At 40.2% G+C, this 21,504-nt stretch overlaps 1 protein-coding gene across 13 annotated transcripts in view; it reads right to left on the bottom strand.

Annotated features, from left to right (window-relative positions):
• LPP (LIM domain containing preferred translocation partner in lipoma) overlaps positions 1–21,504 on the bottom strand; it is a 714,682-nt gene that overhangs the window by 16,144 nt on the left and 677,034 nt on the right. For all 13 annotated transcript variants that reach the window (XM_059064964.2, XM_059064970.2, XM_067034208.1 and 10 more), the window contains 2 exons: positions 6,131–6,309; positions 140–260 (listed from right to left, as the gene is read on the bottom strand). In XM_059064964.2, the coding sequence (XP_058920947.1) occupies positions 140–260; positions 6,131–6,309 (300 nt within the window). The remainder of the gene's footprint in view (positions 1–139; positions 261–6,130; positions 6,310–21,504) is intronic.

Genomic DNA, 21,504 nt, shown 5'->3' with positions numbered 1-21,504 from the left:
GCCTGGATTACAGACCTCTTGTAAAACACAAGTCCCATGAAGACAGGCACTAGGGGCTCCCCCAGATTTAATAATTGCTATATTTATGAAAATCCGGCTCTAGTGGGCCTGGCAGGGTGAGGGGGAGCTGACCACAGACCTCACACCGGTAGCAGTGAACATGGAAATCGCGATCCAGAGCCACAATCCGGACAGTCTCTTCCTGGCCGGGGGCTGGCATGATAGGCTCCTTGCACACAGAACAGCGGGGGGCAAACTTCCTGAAAACGGAGAGATAGTTCTGGTTAGATACTGAGCATAGACACTGGCAAAAAGATGAGACTTGGAGGTGAAAAGAAAAGGTGTAAACCAAGAGCCAGGACACCTGGTCTGCTGTCTTGTGTGACACTGAGCAAGTCACTTTCCTTGAGTCTGCTTCCTCAGCTTAAAATAAGGGACTTACACTTGGTGACTGTTGAGTTCCTTCTAGATGATAAATATCATGATATTTGGTGAGGTAGGGGAGTGAGTGTGTGAACTGCTTCTGCATGAAGAGCTACCATGGCGTGGGATTCACCTGTGGATAGATCGCAAACACAAACCCTGGGCTTGGGCAGGTCAGCCAGAGAGGCAAGAAGGCCCCTACTTGTTTCTGACTTCTGCTTCTAGAATTTTGTATGTGCTCCCCAGGCCCTACCCGAGTATCCTGAGGTTGGTAATTTGCCTCATTCCCGATTATTAAGCCTCTTCTTTGAAATGTGTCTTGAATTCTAGGAATGAACACAAGAAACCTCAAATACGTATCTTTTCAAAGCAGCAGAGGTTAGCGAGTTTAACTACTCTTTTTTTTTTTTTTTTTTTTTTTTTTTTTTTTTTTTTTTTTTTTTGCGGTCCACGGGCCTCTCACTGTTGTGGCCTCTCCCGTTGCGGAGCACGGGCTCCGGACGCGCAGGCTCAGCGGCCACGGCTCACGGGCCCAGCCGCTCCGCGGCACGTGGGATCTTCCCGGACCGGGGCACGAACCCGCGTCCTCTGCATCGGCAGGCGGACTCTCAACCACTGCGCCACCAGGGAAGCCCTAACTACTCTTTATACCAAACTTCCTATGGCCCAATCTGCACTTCTTATATTTTGGTCGTGTTAAACTTTTGTTTAAAAAGAAAAAAATTATAAAGCTGTCCAGTTCTCTATTCTTCAAAGGATTTTAGAACTTCCAAAGGGTATGTGTATATGAATACACCACCCAACACACACACACACACATATATACATACACACATATACATATGTTTCTGAGGTTAACTCTCGGTGAGGAATTTTAATATTTCCTAATCTCTTAATATTCCTTAATATGACAAATGGCCATAACATTTTTTTTTTTTCTCATAACAGATTAATAGGCTGCAAATATAGGCCGTGCACCCGTCTGTACCTTCTGGAAATTAGGTGTGGTATTTATGAAGGTGTGAAATGAGACGTGATTTGAAATGGACATGAATAAGAACTGAAAAGATTAAAAAAGAAAGACTGAGCAGCTCAGTTTTTTCATCGTAATGGTTTTAAGACTAATGATGTTAAAATTTATCTATTTGTAGAAAGACTTAAAAAGAAATAATGACAGTAATCTAACTCTTTGCAGAGCACTTTATGGTTGTCGAAGCATTTTTACATACATTATACTCTATATGTACATATTAATTTTCCTGGCAGCACCCAAAAGGCATCTGTATGGCTGCAATCTAAATAAATATGAATTAAGCGGCAGATCAATTGATTGCTATGAAAGAAAAAATTAAAGGATCATGGTACAATTGCAGCAGTAATCAGAGTTGTTATAATTGGTATTTTATGCAAGAAGTTCATACTCAGTGGCAAAAAAAATTGCTTTGGACTACTTGATTATTTTTGAATCTGGGTCATCAGTAGTGAAATAAGCAGCCTTCTGGAATCAGCTGCAAAATTTCCTTCCCCAAACCCACTGGGACTGTAAACTCTGTGAGGTCAGAAGTGTGTCTTGCCTATCACTTTATCTGTGAGTCTTCCCCAATGTCCCCAAGTAGGATTACTAACTCCTTGAGGATAAAATATCTTTCACTGAAATTGCCTATTTTAGCAGTAATTATCTGCATATCTTTGGAGACCTCAAAACTGTGAGCTTCCAAAGGACAGGATTTGCTCTATTTCTGAGTTTCTAGAAATAACTAGTGTGACTGGTGCAGAAGGTAAAAGTCAGGCAATATCTAATGGAATGAAGTACTTGCCACATTTCACATAAAAAGATGTTGCTTAGGCCTTTACATTCAATCTCAAGGTTCCTCTTTGGAAAGGCACAGACTGTATTCTTGCAGAGTAATGATTTCTTCTTACCACTTGGCCTCATTTCTATGATGGGAAAAGGCAAAGTGAAGAGACAGGAAGTGTTTTCCACCGTCCCCACTGTGTTCCTTGGCCGGCATTTTGAGGATTGTTAAAAATCCCAGGTGGTCTATTTCAAGGCTCAGCTCACTAAGCAGACAATAATAATAAAATTAATTTGATAAAAACACTTCTGATGGTTAAAACTGTGTGCTTATCATTGTGCCAAGCCTTGTTAAGCACTCTGTACACTTGGCCTTATTTTTTACTGATAGCAAACATTATTAAGAAATACTTTTATCATTTCTGCTTTACAGCCATGGGAGCCAAAGCTCAGAGAGGGATGATCTTAATCATTGGGTCCTGGCACATTTCTGGCAATCCACAAATGGATGCTGATTAAACAAACAAATGGATGCATGTAACATCCCTGATAAGAAAGCACAGATAGTGGAATAAAGACTCAACACAGTGAAAGGGTCAGTTAAATAAATCTGCTTTTCTGAGCTCACTGTCCTGGCACTGGGAATACAGAAATAAACTCAAACTCCAGCAATCACACTGGTGAGGGAGTTCTATATATTTCTGCATTTGTTCTGTTAACATATATACATATCCTACCATATTGCAAAAATGATTTAAGGGGGTTACTGTAAAATAGCGTGTGTGTGTGTGTGTGTGTGTGTGTGTGTGTGTGTATTCTTTATTACTAATCAGGCTATGTAAAGTGCTATCTATAGTGAATTTACAAAACTATAAAACATAGAGAAGGAGATATAAATTCAAACATGGGTTTAGGGAGTGTTTGAGATCAGAGGAGGATTATTGGAGTAGATGATAATTGAGTTGGGCCTTGAAAGATGGCCATTTACATGAAATGGGAAAGTAAGTCTGTGTGTGTGTGTGTGTGTGTGTGTGTGTGTGTGTGTGTGTGTGTGTGTGTGTTTTGGGGGTGAGGGTGCGATACAGGCAGTCTGCCAGGGAACTAGTTTGAGCAGTCATCTGAAATGACATATGGGAAAGAGTTTCTGCCTAATAGGATGGAGGATTTGGGCCAACCCTGACTGATGGCAGTTATGGAGGGGATGGCCCATAAGCAAGGCTTTAAAAATAGCATTTCAGAAGCTTGTTACTCAAGAGTGCAGTCCAAGACCACCTGGGACCTTGTCAGAAAGGCAGAATCTTAGGCACTCCCACCCCAGACCTCCTGAACTAAAATCTGCAGTTTCACAAGATCGCTAGGTGACTTGTAAGCCCACTGAAGTTTGGGAAGCACCAGTTTAAAGGACGGGTTTCTAGGCAGGAGAGGTAAATCCCTTCTCCTGGGCCTCCTGCTTCTCACCATAGCTTCTATTCGCAGGCTGTTCTAGTTTCAGCCAAGCGGATCTTTCTTGAAAGCAGAGAGCCTTTCTTCACCCTGGGCCCTTTGTTATTGCCTGAGTTGTTCCTTCTGCCAAGAAATCTCCATTTTCCATTTAAAACACTCTGCTTCCAGAAGCCTACTCAGATCCCAGGGCTGAGTAATATCTTCTGGCTCTGACAGCTCAAGCCCTTGCCTGTGCCTCACGTCGTCACCTTTACAGTCTTTTCTGCCTGGTATCACACAGAATCTGCACTTATTCTCTCCCCTCCTCCTGGCAAGCTCCTTGCAGACAGGGGCTTCTCTCTACGTATTTCTACCTATGCAATTTCTCTCCTTTAGCACTAAGCACAGTAATTGGCACATAGAGGGCTCTTCATAGATGCGGTTGAACAGAATTGAAATACATCTCCCAAAAGCTCACAAATGGGAGACCTGTTCAGAATGACCAAGAATCTGCAGAAGGCGGCTATGTTCCCCTCTCTGCAGTCCACTCTTCTTAGCCATGCAATGTCCATGGCTAAGACATGGCTAATGGGTTGGACTTGTAGCTGCTTTTTACTCCAGTCCTTTCAAGACTCAGAAATGGAGTTCTGTAAAATGTATCTTTTATTCTTCTTTGGGAAATGGGGAAAAGATCAAAAAGCTCTTCCCCCTGCATACCTGCCAATCATGCAGACAACATTATTTTTAATAATTTGTAATTTAACTGGCCACTGAATTAGCGGTGATGGGGAGTATTGGGGGTTTCAGATTCTTTTTCCCTTTCAGTTGCTCAAGTCTGCCTTCCTGGAGTGTTCAGACCCACACACATGTCACCAGTCACAAGTCTCTAATTATGCTCCCCACTCCTAGAAATGAAAGATAAATGGCATAGATATAAACTTACATTTGTCAGAATTGATTTCCTGTTTTAATTGAGGGGTGTAACATATCAGTCTTTTTCAGCAGCAGAAACATGTGTGCTCTGATTATATCTATCAGTCTTTCTTGGATTAGGGTAAGTCTAAAGGAGAGAAACAGTGACAGAAATACCCTCCCCAATGGTATCTTTTCACTTCCCTTAAATAGATGCAGGGTTTTTTTCCACGTGTAATTAGAAGCTAAAAATATCAATAACGTGAAGTACACTTTATGCTGTGACTGCCCTTTCAAAGTGAACCCTTTCTTGTCTAATTCAGGTCGAGAATTCCTGCCTCTGGGGTTTTTGTTTGTTTGTTTGTTTTTGTTTTTTTAATTTATTCAGCCTCACATCTTTTGGTGAGGTTTTCACTTTCCCTGCTACTTGAAAAGTGGTCAGGAAATTCTTTTTTTAAAATATGAGTCTCAGGTCCCCAAACTGTTTGTGGCAGGTACCTCCCAGTTGTTGACAATCAACAGAGCGGTGAAAATTAACCCACAAACTGCACATGTGGAGGCCATAGAACAGACACCCAAACTGGTGAGCCATGTGAGCTTCATCTCTCTGAGAGCCTCAGACTGTTCTTAAAGCCACTGCGAAGCAAACACGAGCCAGAAACCTCCGTGTCTGCCACTTACAAACCACATCTATAGCTGTCATATGGTTCCTAGAAATATGCAACAAATGTGATCAACCAATGAACCAACCAACAAACTGGCCAAATAAGAATAAGCAAAATGCAAAGCTATACAATTTTCATGAAAACTCCAGCTATAATAAAGAGGGATCTACAAATTAGAGAAGTGAGGAAGTGGTGACATAATTTTCCAGGCCCATCAGTTAAGTGGTCTTGACCTTAAGATTCTACTTTTAAATCGTCATCAAAAGATTAGAAAATATCCTGAGGAAGAGAAGACCTGGGTGGGGGTAGAGATTAGCAGAGGGTGTGAATATGCTGATAATGGCATAAAATAGCCTCCAAATATGTGAGAGGCTGCATTAGCAAGAGGGGTTGAACTGTTCTCTGTGCCAGTCCCTCCCATAACCTCCTATATGCAGGGTGGCCAAGACGTAGAGGTCAGCTCTAGAGAGAACCCTAGGCTGTCTCAGATGGGAAGCTTTAAGACAGGGTCTGGTCTAATGACCAAACTGAAGAGCTCAGAGAAACTGGGCAATTTGTCCACTGTCACATATCTTGTTCCTTTTTAGGCCAGGGAGAGCTACCCCAGGATCCTGCCTCTTTCCAGTACACATGTTCTGTGGCTAAGTCAACTTCCTCATAATAAGAGCTACACAAAGATGTGATGGATAAGGCCCAGGGAAGTCTTGAAGCAGAGGCCAGGCTGGAGGACAACATGGAGTACCTAATATCAATTCCTGCATTGGAGGAGGGGATAAATAACCTCTTTTTAACGTCCCACCAAATCCGGAGATCCTCTAGCTCGGAGAGAGAAGAGTGTGAAGCCCAGATACAGGAAGTAAGAATAGACCCCAAGAAGACAATTAGGCTGCAGGAGGGGCAGTAGGTTGCCTACTTGTGGAAGTCTTCGATGCAGTGGATGAGGCCGCCAGCGTCCACGGTGAACGGGATCCCATCCAGGCTGCGGTGGCACATCACACAGGTAAAGCAGTGAGGATGATAGGCCTTCCCAGTGGCTCGGAGAATCCGCTCCATGATGGGCTTGGAGCACACGCTGCACTGCTCCAGGGTATTCTGAGGAGGAAAAGAAAAATGCCAACGTTAGGCTAAGACGTGAAGAGCTCCATTTATGTAGTAACTTACAGCATGACAAGCACTGTTACACAACACATGGGCTCATGTGCTTATCACAGTATTTGGAGGAAGGCAGAGTGCATATCTTTATTACAGAGAGAATGAGACACAGATGGATCAAGTGGCTTCTCTAAGGTCATGCAGGTTCTGGGTGGCAAATCTAGGATTTAGAACTCATGTTGTCTGACTTCTACTCGTGTTCCTTTCCCAATACAGCAGGGGTAATAGCAAACTTTTCTGTAAAGCCCCATGTAGTAAATACTTCTAGCTTTGTTAGAGCAACTCAATTTTGCTGTAGTGGCAGGAAGGCAGCCACAGACAGTGTGTAAGTAAATGGGCATGACTGTGTTTCAACAAAACTTTATTTACAAAAGCAGGCTGGATTTGGACATGGCGATAGTTTCTTGACCCCTGAACTACACAATCCGGGTTCTCCACTGGAAAAATACTTCTCTATTACTTCTAAAACTTGATTAGTCATCAAAATCCTAGTGGGGTCACCAAGGACTTTAACATTTTAGAGTGGTCTTTCTGATGACCCAGACTCACAGAGAGCATGCCGGTTGCAGAACCCAATCAGAGCTCAGCATAATCAATGAGGCTTTTGATCATTTAAAGCCTTGATTCAAACACCATCTCCACGCTTAGTGTTGTGAACTCTTGATGGAAATGTTGAACCTAGAGGGATTCCAGTTTTGAGAAATGAATTAAGAAAGTCAATTTATTTGGCTTTAAAAATATGCTCAGGCACAGTGGTTGAGAGTCCGCCTGCCGATTCAGGGGACGTGGGTTCGTGACCCGGTCGGAGTGGCTGGGCCCGTGAGCCATGGCCGCTGGGCCTGCGCGTCTGGATCCTGTGCTCCGCAACGGGAGAGGCCACAACAGTGAGAGGCCCGCGTACCGAAAAAAAAAAAAAAAAAAAAAAGCTCAGCTTTAAAAATAAATCCCTCCCCCCCTTTAAAAGGGATACCATTTATTGAGTCAGGACTCAGAAAGACTGATACAATTAGCTGTTAACTTTCCATCCTTGCCTAGGATACCATGCTCTCTTACCAACAGCCATGTTTCACATGTAATATGCTATATTCCAACTGAGAAATCTGGACTGACTCAATGAATTTACGATTTAGAATAAACCTGGGATGGGGATCTGATTAGAAATATGCAGAACTCGAAGGGATGTGGCAATCAAGGAGTAATTTCCCTCTTACCACTAGAACCTTTAAATGGGCATGAGGCAAGGCGTGCCTATAGGTAGATAACTAGTGTGCCAATGACAACTACAGCAACAGTTCCTGACTGGTTTCTTGTTTCCATCTCTCTTCCTGTAACACTTGCCCATCCTCACAGTGACTTCCAGTTTCCTTTCTAAAACACAGATGTGACCAAGCAGCTTTCTTGCTAGAAAAACGTATATGGCTCCACAATGTGAAAACAGCTCATTCCTTACCTGACATGCAAACTCCCTTTTTAGGCTCAGATTCCCCTGATGTCTCAGACTGCTCACTTTTGTTCAAACCTATGAGAAACTTCCATATTTCTGTGCATTGGCTAATGCCCAGAAGAAATCATAATTTGCTATTTTGACCTTTCAAGGTACGGGTCAGAAGGCATCTCCCCGGTAAAGCCTTCCTCAATGCCTTCAGCTGGAATAAACTGCTTCTTTCTCTCCCCTTCCTGAGCACTTAATTCATGTTGCTTAAAGCACTTACAGTGTTCACTGTATTGAAATTATTTGCACATATGTCTATTTCCTCTAGTATACTGCAATTCTTTAAGGGCAGGGACTATGTCTTAAGAATGTATTTCTCTGTTCCATGCTTCACCCACTATACTACCTGAAGAAACTCAGGATGAATATGTGCAAAAAGAATGAAGGAAGGAATATTGTTTACATCCCACTTTGGCATCACAGTGCTGGCCCGATTCCCCTAACTCTGGAATCCAGAGGACAGTAAATCTATCACCGTCCTCTCCTCCAAGTTGTGGGTTGCTGGAGTTTCTGAAATTGCTTAGTATGCCTCTGGTCACAGTCTAAACTCATGGAAACTATTAACCTATTTCCCCCCTATTTTGAAGTGGTGAAATTAAAATAGCAGAAGGACATAAGATGAGAGTCTGGAGAAGACGATGGTCTCGACAATGAAGGCCCTGGTTCTTTTCTACCCTGGTGATCTGAGCTAATGTGGCTGGAAACTGTCTTCCCAGGGTTTGTGTTTTGCTCTTCTGTGGGTTTTAACTTTTTTTTTTTTTAAAGCCAACCCTGTAATGGAGTTGAACAAATGAGAAAATTCTTGACCAGAAAATATTTTTGTTTGCATTGAGGCTTGGCTGCAAGATTCAAGCCCATTTACTCAAAACCAGCAGCAGCATATAAGGTAGAGTCAGTTTCTAAGGAAAGACTTTATGGTCCATGTTTAAAGAACGGGTAATCTGAACATTTCTGCTACAAAGGAAGAACAGTGTAAAATATACGTAAAGTGAGACTATTGTAAAATGCCCCTAAATAAGAAAATAAAGGCTCCAAGAATGCATCTGACTAGAAGCTTGGACTAGCAAATGGTTGAGGACATGTGAATCTTCTTGAGCCAGTTCTCTTTACTGTATTCTTCTCCTTTCAGTCTTCAACTGGCCCACTAGGACCCTTAGACATATCTGCTCCTAAAGAAAGGATAAAGACTCTTAAAATGCCTGGGAGGAGGGCTCTGGGAGTACCTCTAGCCCAGGCCTCTGATTTCCCAGGTGAGAAAACAGACCTGGAAGACCGATACAGCTGGGACCTGAGTCATGGAGATGATGAGGGGCAGAGGATGGGTTGGTACCCCAGTTTCCTGCCTCCCAGTAATTCAGATAGGTATCTGATGAATTCATTATGTAGCCATAGAGAGACAAAGTTGCTAGATGAAGAATATGAATTGTCCCTCTGGATTTGTCAACATCTACTGTGTGACCTTAGGTAAATGATTTCTTCTCTCTAGACCTTGGTTTTCTCACCTGTAAAACAATGATTAATTCCAACTCTGCAATTTTGTTACTCCGTGATATATCAGTATTAACAGAAACAGGTAAAGGTCAATGTTTCCATTACTAGAGATATACTAAAAACAACTGGACAACGCTTCATCTGAGGCTTGAAATGGGGGTTCATGTGTTAGAAATCTGGACTATCTAAACTTTACCTTACCTTACCACTTGGAATTCCAGAAATTGCTAGTGGTAGAATTTTAAGCACGATAGAGAAAGATCCTTGTGTCTTTTTATAGAAGGTTATTTTAAAGCCAGACTAAAAGATACACTCTTTATATAAACATGAGGCTTTTCTAAAGTAGGTTAAAATGAAACGGTTAATAAATAAAATAGTATTTAAGAAAATAGAAAAAGAAATAAGTCTTCAAGCAAACAAGTGGAAGAAGGGTGTCTCTAAGTATATCTACTCAAATTACATCTTGTATGTGAAGTAGGGGTGCCAAGTTTGACAGACGGGAATTAGGAAGGAAGAGGGCACTCCAGCATAAGAACCTTCAAAATCAGTAGTGCTTCATGGCCTGGCTCTGAACCCATCTCTACTGGGACCCAACCCGTGAAACCCACCTTCCAGCTGCCACACTGAGCTCTCTGCCACATCTTTAATAAGCTGTGTTGTTTTACAAACCCAGACTACCTCACATACTTCTTTGTCTAGAGAAGACCTACACATTCTTCAAAGTCAAGCTCAAACATTACCTCTTCTGCAAAACCTTTCATAATTCTTCCTATGTTATACTCCAAGCAAAATAAGTCACTTCTTCCACTTCCATAGGATTGTATGATGCTTCTCTGACACCGACTATAATAATGTCCTTGATTTAAAGGTTTATGTCAACCTCCGTGACCAAACAGTGGCACCCTGCTCTCCCCGTATGGAGCTATAGTCATAGGTTGAGTGTGTTAGGAATCAGATTCTGAAAAAGAGCTTTGCACTAAAGAAGTTATTGAAGAGTGGCTTTGAGCTCATGCCTGTGGGTGAGAACAGGAAGCATCTGGATAGAGGGAGGAATTGAACTATGATTCAGTTATAACAAAGGCTTCTGATGGTTTCACGGAGAACTCTGGAGTTAGGATGGCTCTGCAGAATTGTCTTTCCTTGAAGCTAGGGGGTAGGGCTTTTTTATCCCTACATCTGCCAGCCAATGGATACGGGCTGCTTGCAAGGAAGAAGAGAGGGACTCAGCTGTGAACTGTCAGCAGCCAACAATCCCAGCCAGTGGGGGAGTGAGAGCCTCAGTCCTGAAGGGGGTCTGGGCAGTGCAATACAGCATCCACAACAGTAAGCATCCTTGCCCAGGACCTCCATGGTCCGTGACACACATTAGGCAACAAGTAACCAGGTGTGAAACACCTTCTAGATCAAGCTGAATGAAGAGCCTAGATTTTATGCTTTTTAAAAATCCTAGGCCCTGTTTGAAGATTTTAAAGGATTTTTTGAAAATGTTTTAAGCAGTTACTTCAATGAGAGTGTGGTTAACAAGAGAAGATGTTAAAAGTAGCAGAAAAACCAAGAAATTATTTAACGGCTAAAAGGCACAGCTTATAAACTTTTCTGAAATGATGGCAATACAATTGTGATTAAAAACAAAAAGTTAAATGAAAATAAAAATAAAATCACCAACAAATCTTGTACACAAAACTCCCAAATGCAACTGTTTTTAAATTAGAGATACAATCTGGTTGTATCTTTTCTATCCCTGGATATTGTATAAATAATTTCTCTAATTCACAGTCAGAAGAACTGGAAGAATCATCTGAACCTAAATGAAGCATACAGGTAACATAAGCATTGACTACTAGTTAATGATGGAGAAAATAATATTTCTAAAATTTATATATTGCTTAGGTGTATGTGTGTTTGCTGTTGAAGATTTTAAATCGAGACATACATATTTGAAGATTTGGAAGACTATAAAGTATTGCCATTTAGAAATGTTAAAATTTTCATTTCATAAAATTAAAATGTCATCTTATATTCAGTCTTTATTGTTTTTTTTTTTTTTTTTTAGGTACCAAAGCAATACTGGAACAGAAAAGACTCTTGGAAAGATTAAGGGTGACAACTCATGTTCTACATACAGTTTTGGTCTTGTTGAGCTAAGAATAAAAAGAAAAAAAAAAAAAAGGAGAGTTAGAAAATATGAGACTTTTAAAAGTCTTTAGAGATTATTCTGGTCCAGAAGTTTTCAACTTCCCTCACTTGCCTTCCTCTTCCATAATCCTTTGTTCATGGAAATAATTTATCAAAGAAGCACATCCAAAAGAGTCCAAAATCACTTCTGGATGAAGAACAGGAAAGGATGGAGCCTATGGGGAATACATATAGTACAGTTTAAAACCCATCCATCTGGTCCAACTACCAGATTCAAGAAACTAAGGCGCAGAGAGGGAAAACTACTAGAGGAAGATTTGGAATTAGAGTATAGGTCTAATTCTCCATCCAATGGATAACCCCACTGCTATATCACAGTACACCTATTCCATATTTCAGTAGACTTACTCCACATTACAAATATAAGGCTGACGACCTGCAAGCTCCATGCATATAAATAAAGAGAGGAAACACACTGAGATCTTAAGACGTTGGCTCCCGCGGGGTAAGACAAAAAATTCATTGTTGGATCCCTAGCATCTACAACAGTATCCTTGCATAAAATTGATGCTCAACAAATATTGGTTTCATCATGAATAAACTCTGGATACTTGACATAAAATAAAATTATTCTATTTAATCATGCAAAACAAGTCTCTAGTGCAAAGCTTCTCAACTGGCAGGCTAAGACATAGTGTGCCTCAAATGGGCCCCAGGTGTACCATATTTGGGAGGGTCAGAAGGGGCCAGAGATTCCATAGTCCCTGAGCAGTCACCTTGGGCCAAGAGAAGCCTCACCTACTCATGCCAGTGTGCTGAATGAATGCCATCACTTTCCACATGAATCGTGATGTGAAAAAAGTTGGGAAGCACAGCCTAAGTGTAGGTGTTCCCAACAGAATAGCAACGCGGTACAGTAAGAAGAGAACAGGGCTATGACTCAGCAAGCTCCACTGAAATGCCATTGACATTATTTAAACTCAAATAATTGTATTACCTACTTTAATTCTGGAATACAAACTTATTCTTGATTCTGGTAATCAAGGCTTCCCAGGTAATGACAGTACTTCTGGGTTTCCTTCACAAATGAAGACATGATTTTATCTTGGTAGTTTTCCTAATAAGCCTGCAGTACAAAACTGCCCAACAGCTCTGCCTCCCAGTGAGGCACGCATTACTTATTGAAAGTTTTTGTGCACTTGCCAAATGTCCTTTGCCTATATCTATATCTTAATCTAAATCTATACTGTATTTATATCTAATACGTGTTTCAAGACAGACTGAAAATAACAATGATAAGCCTAGTGATATGCCGTCCCTATGACTGTGATTTTTCCAATTAGAATCAAAATTCCTACTCTGCAGATGAGAATTCTCATTTTTCAAAACAGGAAAAATTTTGAGTCAATTTATCAAATGGCATCAAAACCTCAAGATGTATTTTCTTTTGATGTCATTACCGCCACACACAAAATGACAGCTATGGAACATGTAACTGAAAATTCAGTAAAAGAACTTCAACATTCTTATTTTTGTCACTTCTGTTACTCTTTTTGGGCACAACTCTGCATCCAACGCCTGTGTTACCTCAGCTTTCTCATAAACACCCTTTAAAAAAACTTTTCACATGATTTTCTGATGAGCAGAGCGGCCTCCCCACATAATTTAACATTGCAGAAAGCCTAAAGAGTGGGACAAAACATTTAACATCCTGGCAGGTACGGCTGAAGAGAGAACAGACGGACACCATGCCTGCCCTCAGAGGTTCCCACCATGGTAGGAGAGGTAGACACTTCCGTAAATAACTGACTAGAGGCGAAGGGCACAACAAATTGCTGTTATAGAGGAATGAGTAATGTGTGATGGGAACACAGAGAAAAGAGTAACTACTTATGAATGGTGAGGGAGCAGGCAATGTGGTGGTGATGTACGATTCTGGGAATCTATTCTAAGTGGGATTTGAGTTGGCTCTTGAAAAAAAAAAACCCACATTATAACACTTTTTGGAATTAATGTTGTGTTATAACAAAAGTCTTCATTATATAAGTCCCAGATATGCCTACACTGAGACAAAATTTATTTCACAGGCAGACTATTGTAACAAAATCGGTGTATTGGGAGCATTGGTAAAAGGGAATTCAACATTGCTAGAGATGCGTGTCTTTGTGTTAAACTAACTCAAACAAAACATGTGTGACGATTAACATAGAATTTAGGGAAAACAATTCTTATAAGATTTTCTGTTTATATTTGAACTAAATAAACTGGATTTAAAATTAAGAAATGTGTCTTAAAACCACAAATGTGAAAAAACCCACAGACAGGACACAAACATCAAGACAATTAGATCATTTTACTCAATTTTGCCATGAGCCACAAATCACATGCCCTCCTGTTTATTCTGAAGCACTTAGGTTGGGCTTACAATCGGAGCTTTAGCGAATTAAAAAAAGAATCTCCATTAAAGGACACTTAGTTTGTCTATATCTTCAGGCCCAGAGAGGTGCTATTTTACCTTAAAATGTGTAGCCCTTGTGGAATGCTAGTTCGTTCACAACAAAAACAGTTATCTTGAACGGCTCCTAACCCTTGAGAAAAATGATGGGGTAGCTGGGACTTGATGAGCGTGTCAGACCTTTATGCCAGGAGCAAAATTAAAAGATCACAGCACTCCACTGAGATTATGGTGAGAGGGGACAAAAAGAGTAGAATTCCTTTCCTTCCAAGCTAAGTCAGATCATAGATTTCCCTTTACAACATCATTAAGGTGCAGTCTGTTGGGACTTGTTAACTCAGGAACCAGAGAAGAGTCTGTTATGTGAGGTAAGAGAATTACTGGTAGATTTAAGAGACCTGAGTTTGAAATCTAGGCAATTTTCTTGACCTCTTCGATCATTTGTTTCCTCATCTAGTATAGAAAAATGAAAATATTTACACGGCAGTGTCATAAGGACTAAATGAGATCACATATATGAAAACAAGTACACAGTGCCTGGCTGTATAATAAATGTTAGTTTTGTGTAATTCTTACACAAGAAGAGAGTAGAGCATATATTGAATTAATTTGACATTCCTTGATCATTTAATTAAATTATTATATGTACGCACTACATTTCCAATTTTTTGTTTCACAATCAATTCTCTTATATTTTACATCTCTATTTAAAGAAATGGATTACTGAAGGAATTCTGTGCATGATACTCTGGGACAACTGGATTACATAATAACATAAAATGGGCTTCTGGATTCCTAAGAGGTTTCCCCCCCTACTTCCATGAGAATTTTGTGGAAAAGCTGTCCTTCCTTTTACGGAAAATGATTATACCTCAAACCCTTAAATACCTTAGTTCTTCATAAAAGTAATTTCCATCATTTTATACTCTCAAAACAAAAACTGACACTTTGCTCTGGTAGTTTTTAAAGTTTAGTAACTGTACACAACCAGGACCTCATTTGATCTCCACAACAGTCAGTAGAACGGTAGAATTCTTATCCCTGTTATATGCCATGTGCCTATAAATGTGGTTGGATTTGAAACCCTATGTCTTTTAAGTCCAAAGACAAAGTTGTTTATTCTTCTACTTCACACTGTTCTCCAATTAACAGATTTTTCCTATCTCTTGCTATCTGGTTCCCTTTAATGGCAATTACATTGAATGGAGATATTAACCTTTAGCAAATTGCTGTGCTAGAGCCTTTCACAAATACAGTTTGCTTGAACTTGAAAAAAATTATTAAAATCATCTTGCCCAACTCTCTCGCCTTATATACTAGGACACTGCATTCAGGGAATTTGATTGGCTAATGTAAACTAGTGAAAGAGCTGAGCACTATATAGAAACCAAGGTTTCTAACCAATTACCTTGGCTTCTATGTAGTGCTCTTTCCAAACCCCATACTAGATCCTTTTTGGAGTACCCAAACTTCTCTTTGGTGTTCTGGCCCTTGTTAACAATAAGAATATGACAACTCTTGTTGATTAGTTATTGACAATTATTTACATGACCAATGGAAAATCATTAGGCGGAGTATATTACATTACTTGGGTTTTTGTCACTGTCAAAACAAGGCTGTCTCACACTGATAAGTATAGAGGTTCTCTGGCCAGTAAGTCAGAGGAGCTAATCCTAAACTCAGCATCATGGCATGATGTATTAGGTCCAGCTTTTATGATGTCTGCTATTTGCAACCAGAGGTTGTTAATAGACACTCAGACCAGTTTCACTGAGGCAGACACTTTGCGGAGTAGCTAGAATATCACGGCATCTTGAACAAAATTCCATAATCTGAGTGTCAATTTTCTCATCCACAGAGTGAGATATAATTACCCTGTCCTGTCTACCTCCCAGAATTGTGATAATTAAATGAGATGAGAAATGTAAGATGTACTCTTTAAGAATGTAAAGAGATGTAAAAATATTGTCATAAAGTTCTTTTCTCTGGGTAAAATTACTGTTCCACGTGAGAACAGAACCTAATTATTAGTTCTTCAGTTTCTGACTAATCAACTGAGAGGTTACTTTGCATTACTCTTATTACTGGAGAGAAGAAAATATGATCTGTACACACAGACATCCACAATCCTATGTATATTGAGTTTGAGAAAATACAGTGTGTTTTTTCCCTTCATTTTTGTTGTTTTGTTTTCAACAGATATTTTTCTTATTATAATTTTACATACCTGGAACACCTAATAAGTGATGGACCAATTACATATCAGGCATTTAGGATGTACACAGAGAAGCCTCATGGAACATGTACTTTACTGCAGATACACTTGGCAGGGTCCCTAACTTAACCCCTGATACCTGTGCCTGTGAGGCACCATCTTAATCACCCTCAATCATGTTCTCTTCAATTTAGAGTAGACGGGAGGTCCTGATGGGGGAAAATGACTTATCTTTGGGTCCCAATACTAAGCCCAGCACTATTTGAAACTGGAATTGTTGAAACAGATGTTTATGGAAATCCTGCATGGTACAGTGACAAAGAGAAATGACCCTAAGCCAAGGGCTGTGTTCTAGTCTTGCAAAGCCCAGCCACTGGCAGGGAGGCATGTGCAAAGTGTTTGCTTCTCTGGGCCTAAACTCCTTCACCTCTAAAATAAGAGACTTAAGTTAATAGACCTCTTGGTCCCTTGAAACTCCATGATTGCTTTGAGGCTGAACAAAACTTTCAATAGGGCAGGGCTCATTTTCTTGTCCACTGCTTCACCCCTAGTTCACTGAAAAATGACTGGCACATAGAAGGAACAGAATAAATATTTTATTAAGTCAGTAAATGAATGATTGGGAACGAATACTCCCAAGAGTCATCCAATACCACTTATTCCCATAGACAGACCTGAAATTCCATCACCATCCTCAGATGGCCTTCCATCACCACACTATGTAAGCAGTCACCTCTCCTGAGCCAGACTCTAGCTCATGACCCTGTTACTTTCTTCACAGTCCTTATTACTATCTGATATCACCTCCTGGATTTAGTTGCTGACATACTTAGTGCTTATCTCCCCACGACTGCATTCACAGCCTTTGGAGCAGTACTTAATATATAACAGGCACTTAATAAGTATTTGTTGAATGAAAAAAGTAAATGACATTTAACTACCTAAGGTCTCTTCCAATTCTTGGGTTTTTTGGTTCTACCTCAGCAAGAGTATGTTTCTCAGAAAAATCAGTGCTACAAACTTTGCTAAGAAAAGAAATGATATGAAGTGAATCACACAACATAGTAGGTAGGACAACACTCTTTTTACTTATTGTATCTGTCTACCATGGGTAACTGACCCATCCAGGGGCAAAATCTAAAACTGGGGTTTCAGTGATGGTGTTTTCAGCCCCATGTATACATAGCAATCACTGCCTGCCTGTGCATTTCAGATCAGAATTAAATCTATTGTGAATCATCCATCAGAATCAAGAACTGCAAGCAGAGACTAGAAATGTTCCCAATACCATTCTGCTCACGTGTCAGTTCCTTTCAGAATTGCCCGAAACTCAGCTCTGCCAAGATATTTATCTTCTACCTGGCTTTATGAATTGCAATTACTTCCTAAATTATAACAAGCCATAAGTGGTCTGAGCCAAACAACTAGGGTCACAGAAGGTCTCTCCTTGTACTTCTGGGGATGACAGAAAAGCTTGTTTGAACCAAACTTGATCCTCTTTCAAAAGAAAGAAAACTTTAAGCCTTTAACTCCTGGGAGTGGCAAAGAGAACAGCCAGAGGGCCATGAGCTAACTTGGATTCTCTAGAGATCAGTCTAACAGATTTGGCAATGATTTGGCTTCTGGTGAAAACAAGCCCTTCTAATTATACTTCTACCGTTGGAAGACAAAAGACAGCACCATCACTTAGAAAGACCATGATGACATGGCACCATCATGGCTGCAACTGTGTAGTTTCCTTCTGAGCAGAGCACTGTCAATGTATATGTCAAACACTGGGCTCTGGCACCTATTCATGAGAACGTGACCTTCTGAAGAGTACAAAGTGAAGCCAGTGAAGTGATTTCCTTTCCTTCAACTGTATCTTGGCTGTAATATTTTCTGACACGAGAAACAAAATAATTCCATGTTTTGGTTCCTCTCTCTATCCTCACTGTGCCGAAAGTGGTTTACATTAAGTAGATAAGAAAGGCAGAAACAACTAATATAGGGTTTTCCATTCTGTAACTACTGAAGAACAAAGGGGACAGAAAATACAGATGTTTTCTCTTTGCTGCTACAAAAGGGTGGTGGACTAACTCTTTCAGTGTCTCTGGAATGCAAATTTTCTTTCACAGTTTAGCAGTCTTTTTTGGATTTCAGCACAGTGAACTAACACTTTCCTGGATTCCAAGACCTCCAGAGAACCAGATGGATGAGAGGAATTGGGAAAAAAAGAACCCACGCTACTTGAAAAAGGTATGAATTTCTCACTCTGCATCTAGCCAAAAGCTCTGAAAATTAGAAGAGTGAAATCACTTTGGGTTTGTTCAAATGCATGCCATCCTAGAGTTGTTTGTGGTGGGGTAAAAAAAAAAAAAATCTAAAATGATATGATGGTTTAGAGTCTGCGTTCAGTTTAAACTAGGAAGCAAACTTTAACAGAGATGATATGTTTACTATCAAAGGCAGGAAAGAATGTGGATGGAGATTACACAAGAGCATCATCCAATATGGCTGTGCTCTAAAGCCAGTCACTGCTCCCCAGTGCCGAACTTTTTAACTTAACACTCGAGGCCCTTCAGGATATTGTCTTCCCTTCCCTTTCCAGGCACCTACACCATCATTCCCCCAATACAGTCTTTAACCTGTCAATCCAAACTTTTTAACACTTCACACGCCTTGTTCTTGCATGATTTTACATCCACTGTTGCCTCTGCCTTGAACATTTCTTAACAAGTTAGATGGCTCAGACTTTATGACCCAGGGCATGTGAATGCAACCTTCCTTACTAATCATTTCCCTACTCTTCTGTTCTTTCACAGCACTGTTCATACCTTCATTATAGCACAGACCCTGTGTAGAATGTCATTTGTCTATATGCTATGACACAGTGTACTTTCCAAAGATGTGACATCAACACATATTTCATCCCATACACTCCTCTTCTAGTGTGACCCTGACAGTCCATCAAGGAGAGATGGATGCTTGGGAGGACATTTGTAACTGCCTGGCCAATGGAATGAGGTAGAAGTGATGCTGTATGACTCTCAGTGCTACTCATAAAATGAGAGATGGGTTTCTTTTGAGACACATACCTTTGAAGCCCTGAGTTGTCATGTTAGAAGCTGAGCTATCCTGAAGCTGCCACGCTGAAGAGACTACACACAGATAGAGGGAGATGCCTGAAGAACCCCAGTTGTTCTAGAACAGCTACTCAAGTATTCCCAGGCTGGGCACCAGACGTATAGGGGAAGAAGTCTTTGGGAGAACTCAGATCCAGGAATCTCATGAGGGACCCCAAGCCAGAACTGCTCAGTTGAGATGCTATCAAATGCCTGACCCACCAAACTGAGAGATAATAAATGTCAATTGTTCTCTTTAGCTACTAAGTTTTGGAGTGGTTAGGCATGTAGCCATAGTAACTGAAACATAAGCACAGTTTCCATATTTGATTTTGAGCTCTTCCAATATAACAATTAAAAATGTATGTTTCTAGCATGAAAGAGGGTGACTGAAATATGGAAGAGATTATTTATTGAAGAAATACTTGAATGAATAAATATTAACTTTTGGACATGGCCACATAAATTAATATCCTGTAACTTGATGAGGCCAGTTAGGTTTATTCAGCTAGGGCATTCTGAGTAACACTAATGCCCAAACCATATAAATGTAAAATAGACCTTCCTCTTCCATACGGGGGGATAATGTGTTTTTCAAATTTGGCAAGCTATTGTTTATTCCCAGTAATAGCCTGAGAATAAACTGGTCCAGAACTATATGTATAGAGATCTTTTTCTTCAAAAGCTTCCAGTACTATTCTTAACATCTCTACATGTGAAAAGACAACTTTCTCTTAGCATCGGCATCAGTTAATAAAGACAAATTACCTATTTAATTGTACTGTCAAAAAAATTAAGGGGCTACAACTTCACATACAACATGGAGTAACATCAAAGTGAGAAGGACTTAGGGACCATCTACCCCAGTCAATCTGTCTGATCCATAAATCCCCTCTGTAACATCCTCAGTCAGTCAATCAACACTTGTCCAGTCCCTGGGACTGCTTGTGCCATGTCCAGTCACAGCAGACTGTCTCAGAAGGTGTCCATTCTACCAGTAGGTCTAATTGTTAAAATATTCTTTACTATATCAATTTAACCTGTCACCTCATTAGCCCTACTTCCGCCCTCTCAGGACAAGTCTGTTGCTTTTTCTATACAACAACCCAAAAGAATACTAAAAAAAATTGTCCCTCCCTTTAGCCTTCTCTTTATTGGGATAAACACCTGGATTCCTTCCACAATTACTTACGGGACATGATTTCTTTCTTCTTATCCTCTTGAGCATCCTCGTCTGCACCAGTTCCCTTCAATGTGTGGGCCCCAGGAATAAACACATCACTTTAGGAGCTACTGTTTCCCCTCTTCTACACACTCCTCTTTATATGAGTGCTGCTGAAGGTGCATTACTTTGCTGTGGTCTTATTTATTATTATTGATGTTGGGGTCAAATTGTCTCCCTTACAAGTCTTTTTTTTTTTTTTTTTTTTTTTTGACATGAATGTCTGTCAAATTAAATGATCCTCATATGTACTTGGAGAGTTAATTTTTAAAGCTAAGAATAGGATTTGACTTTTGTCTCTCTTATATTTTACCTTGTTGGATCTGGGTTACTGTTCCAGATAACAAAAATTTTAGTAATGTTAATGATCATATTTTACATATTTTCCTCCCATCTTTTACCTCAAACCAGTAAGTTCAAGTTAGATATATTTCAAGAGCTACAATTTTGCTACTATTAAAAGATGTTTGACAGCAAAATCAGTATCAACGTCCCTCTTCCTGCATCCCATGAGGCACCAAGTTCTACTACTGTGCCTACTAAATATGTAAATTCATCAATTATTCTCTTTCTCTACCATATTATTCCATCATCTCTCACCTAGGTATAATCACAGTAGCCTCCTAATTGGCCTCTCAGCCTCCCCGTTTCTGTCTACTCCAATCTGCCACCATATTGATTTGTTTACAACACAATAGCATAGACTCATCAGACAGCTTTAAAAACTAAAGATTCCCGGACCACTCCCAGACCTATTTCATCGTTATCTCTGAGGTCGGGGCTCAGACATCCATAACTTTTAAAAAGTTCTATGATTGTGCCAGAGTTTCCTGATCTTTGAAGATTGTCTGAAATGTGAGTTTTTATAAAGCAAAAAAGAACTGATGATGCATCTAAACAAATTTATTGTGGGTATCTGGAGAAGAGTTTTGTCAAGGATATAGATTCCTTTCAACGACCTCCTAGGAAACTGAGGTGGCCTCAGAGGAAACCCGAGGAAGCAAGGAGAAAGGAGATGGG

Source organism: Kogia breviceps, chromosome 5, assembly GCF_026419965.1.
Source record: "Kogia breviceps isolate mKogBre1 chromosome 5, mKogBre1 haplotype 1, whole genome shotgun sequence".
Taxonomy (NCBI): Eukaryota; Metazoa; Chordata; class Mammalia; order Artiodactyla; family Physeteridae; genus Kogia; species Kogia breviceps.
This window is presented reverse-complemented; position numbering and strand designations above follow the sequence as displayed.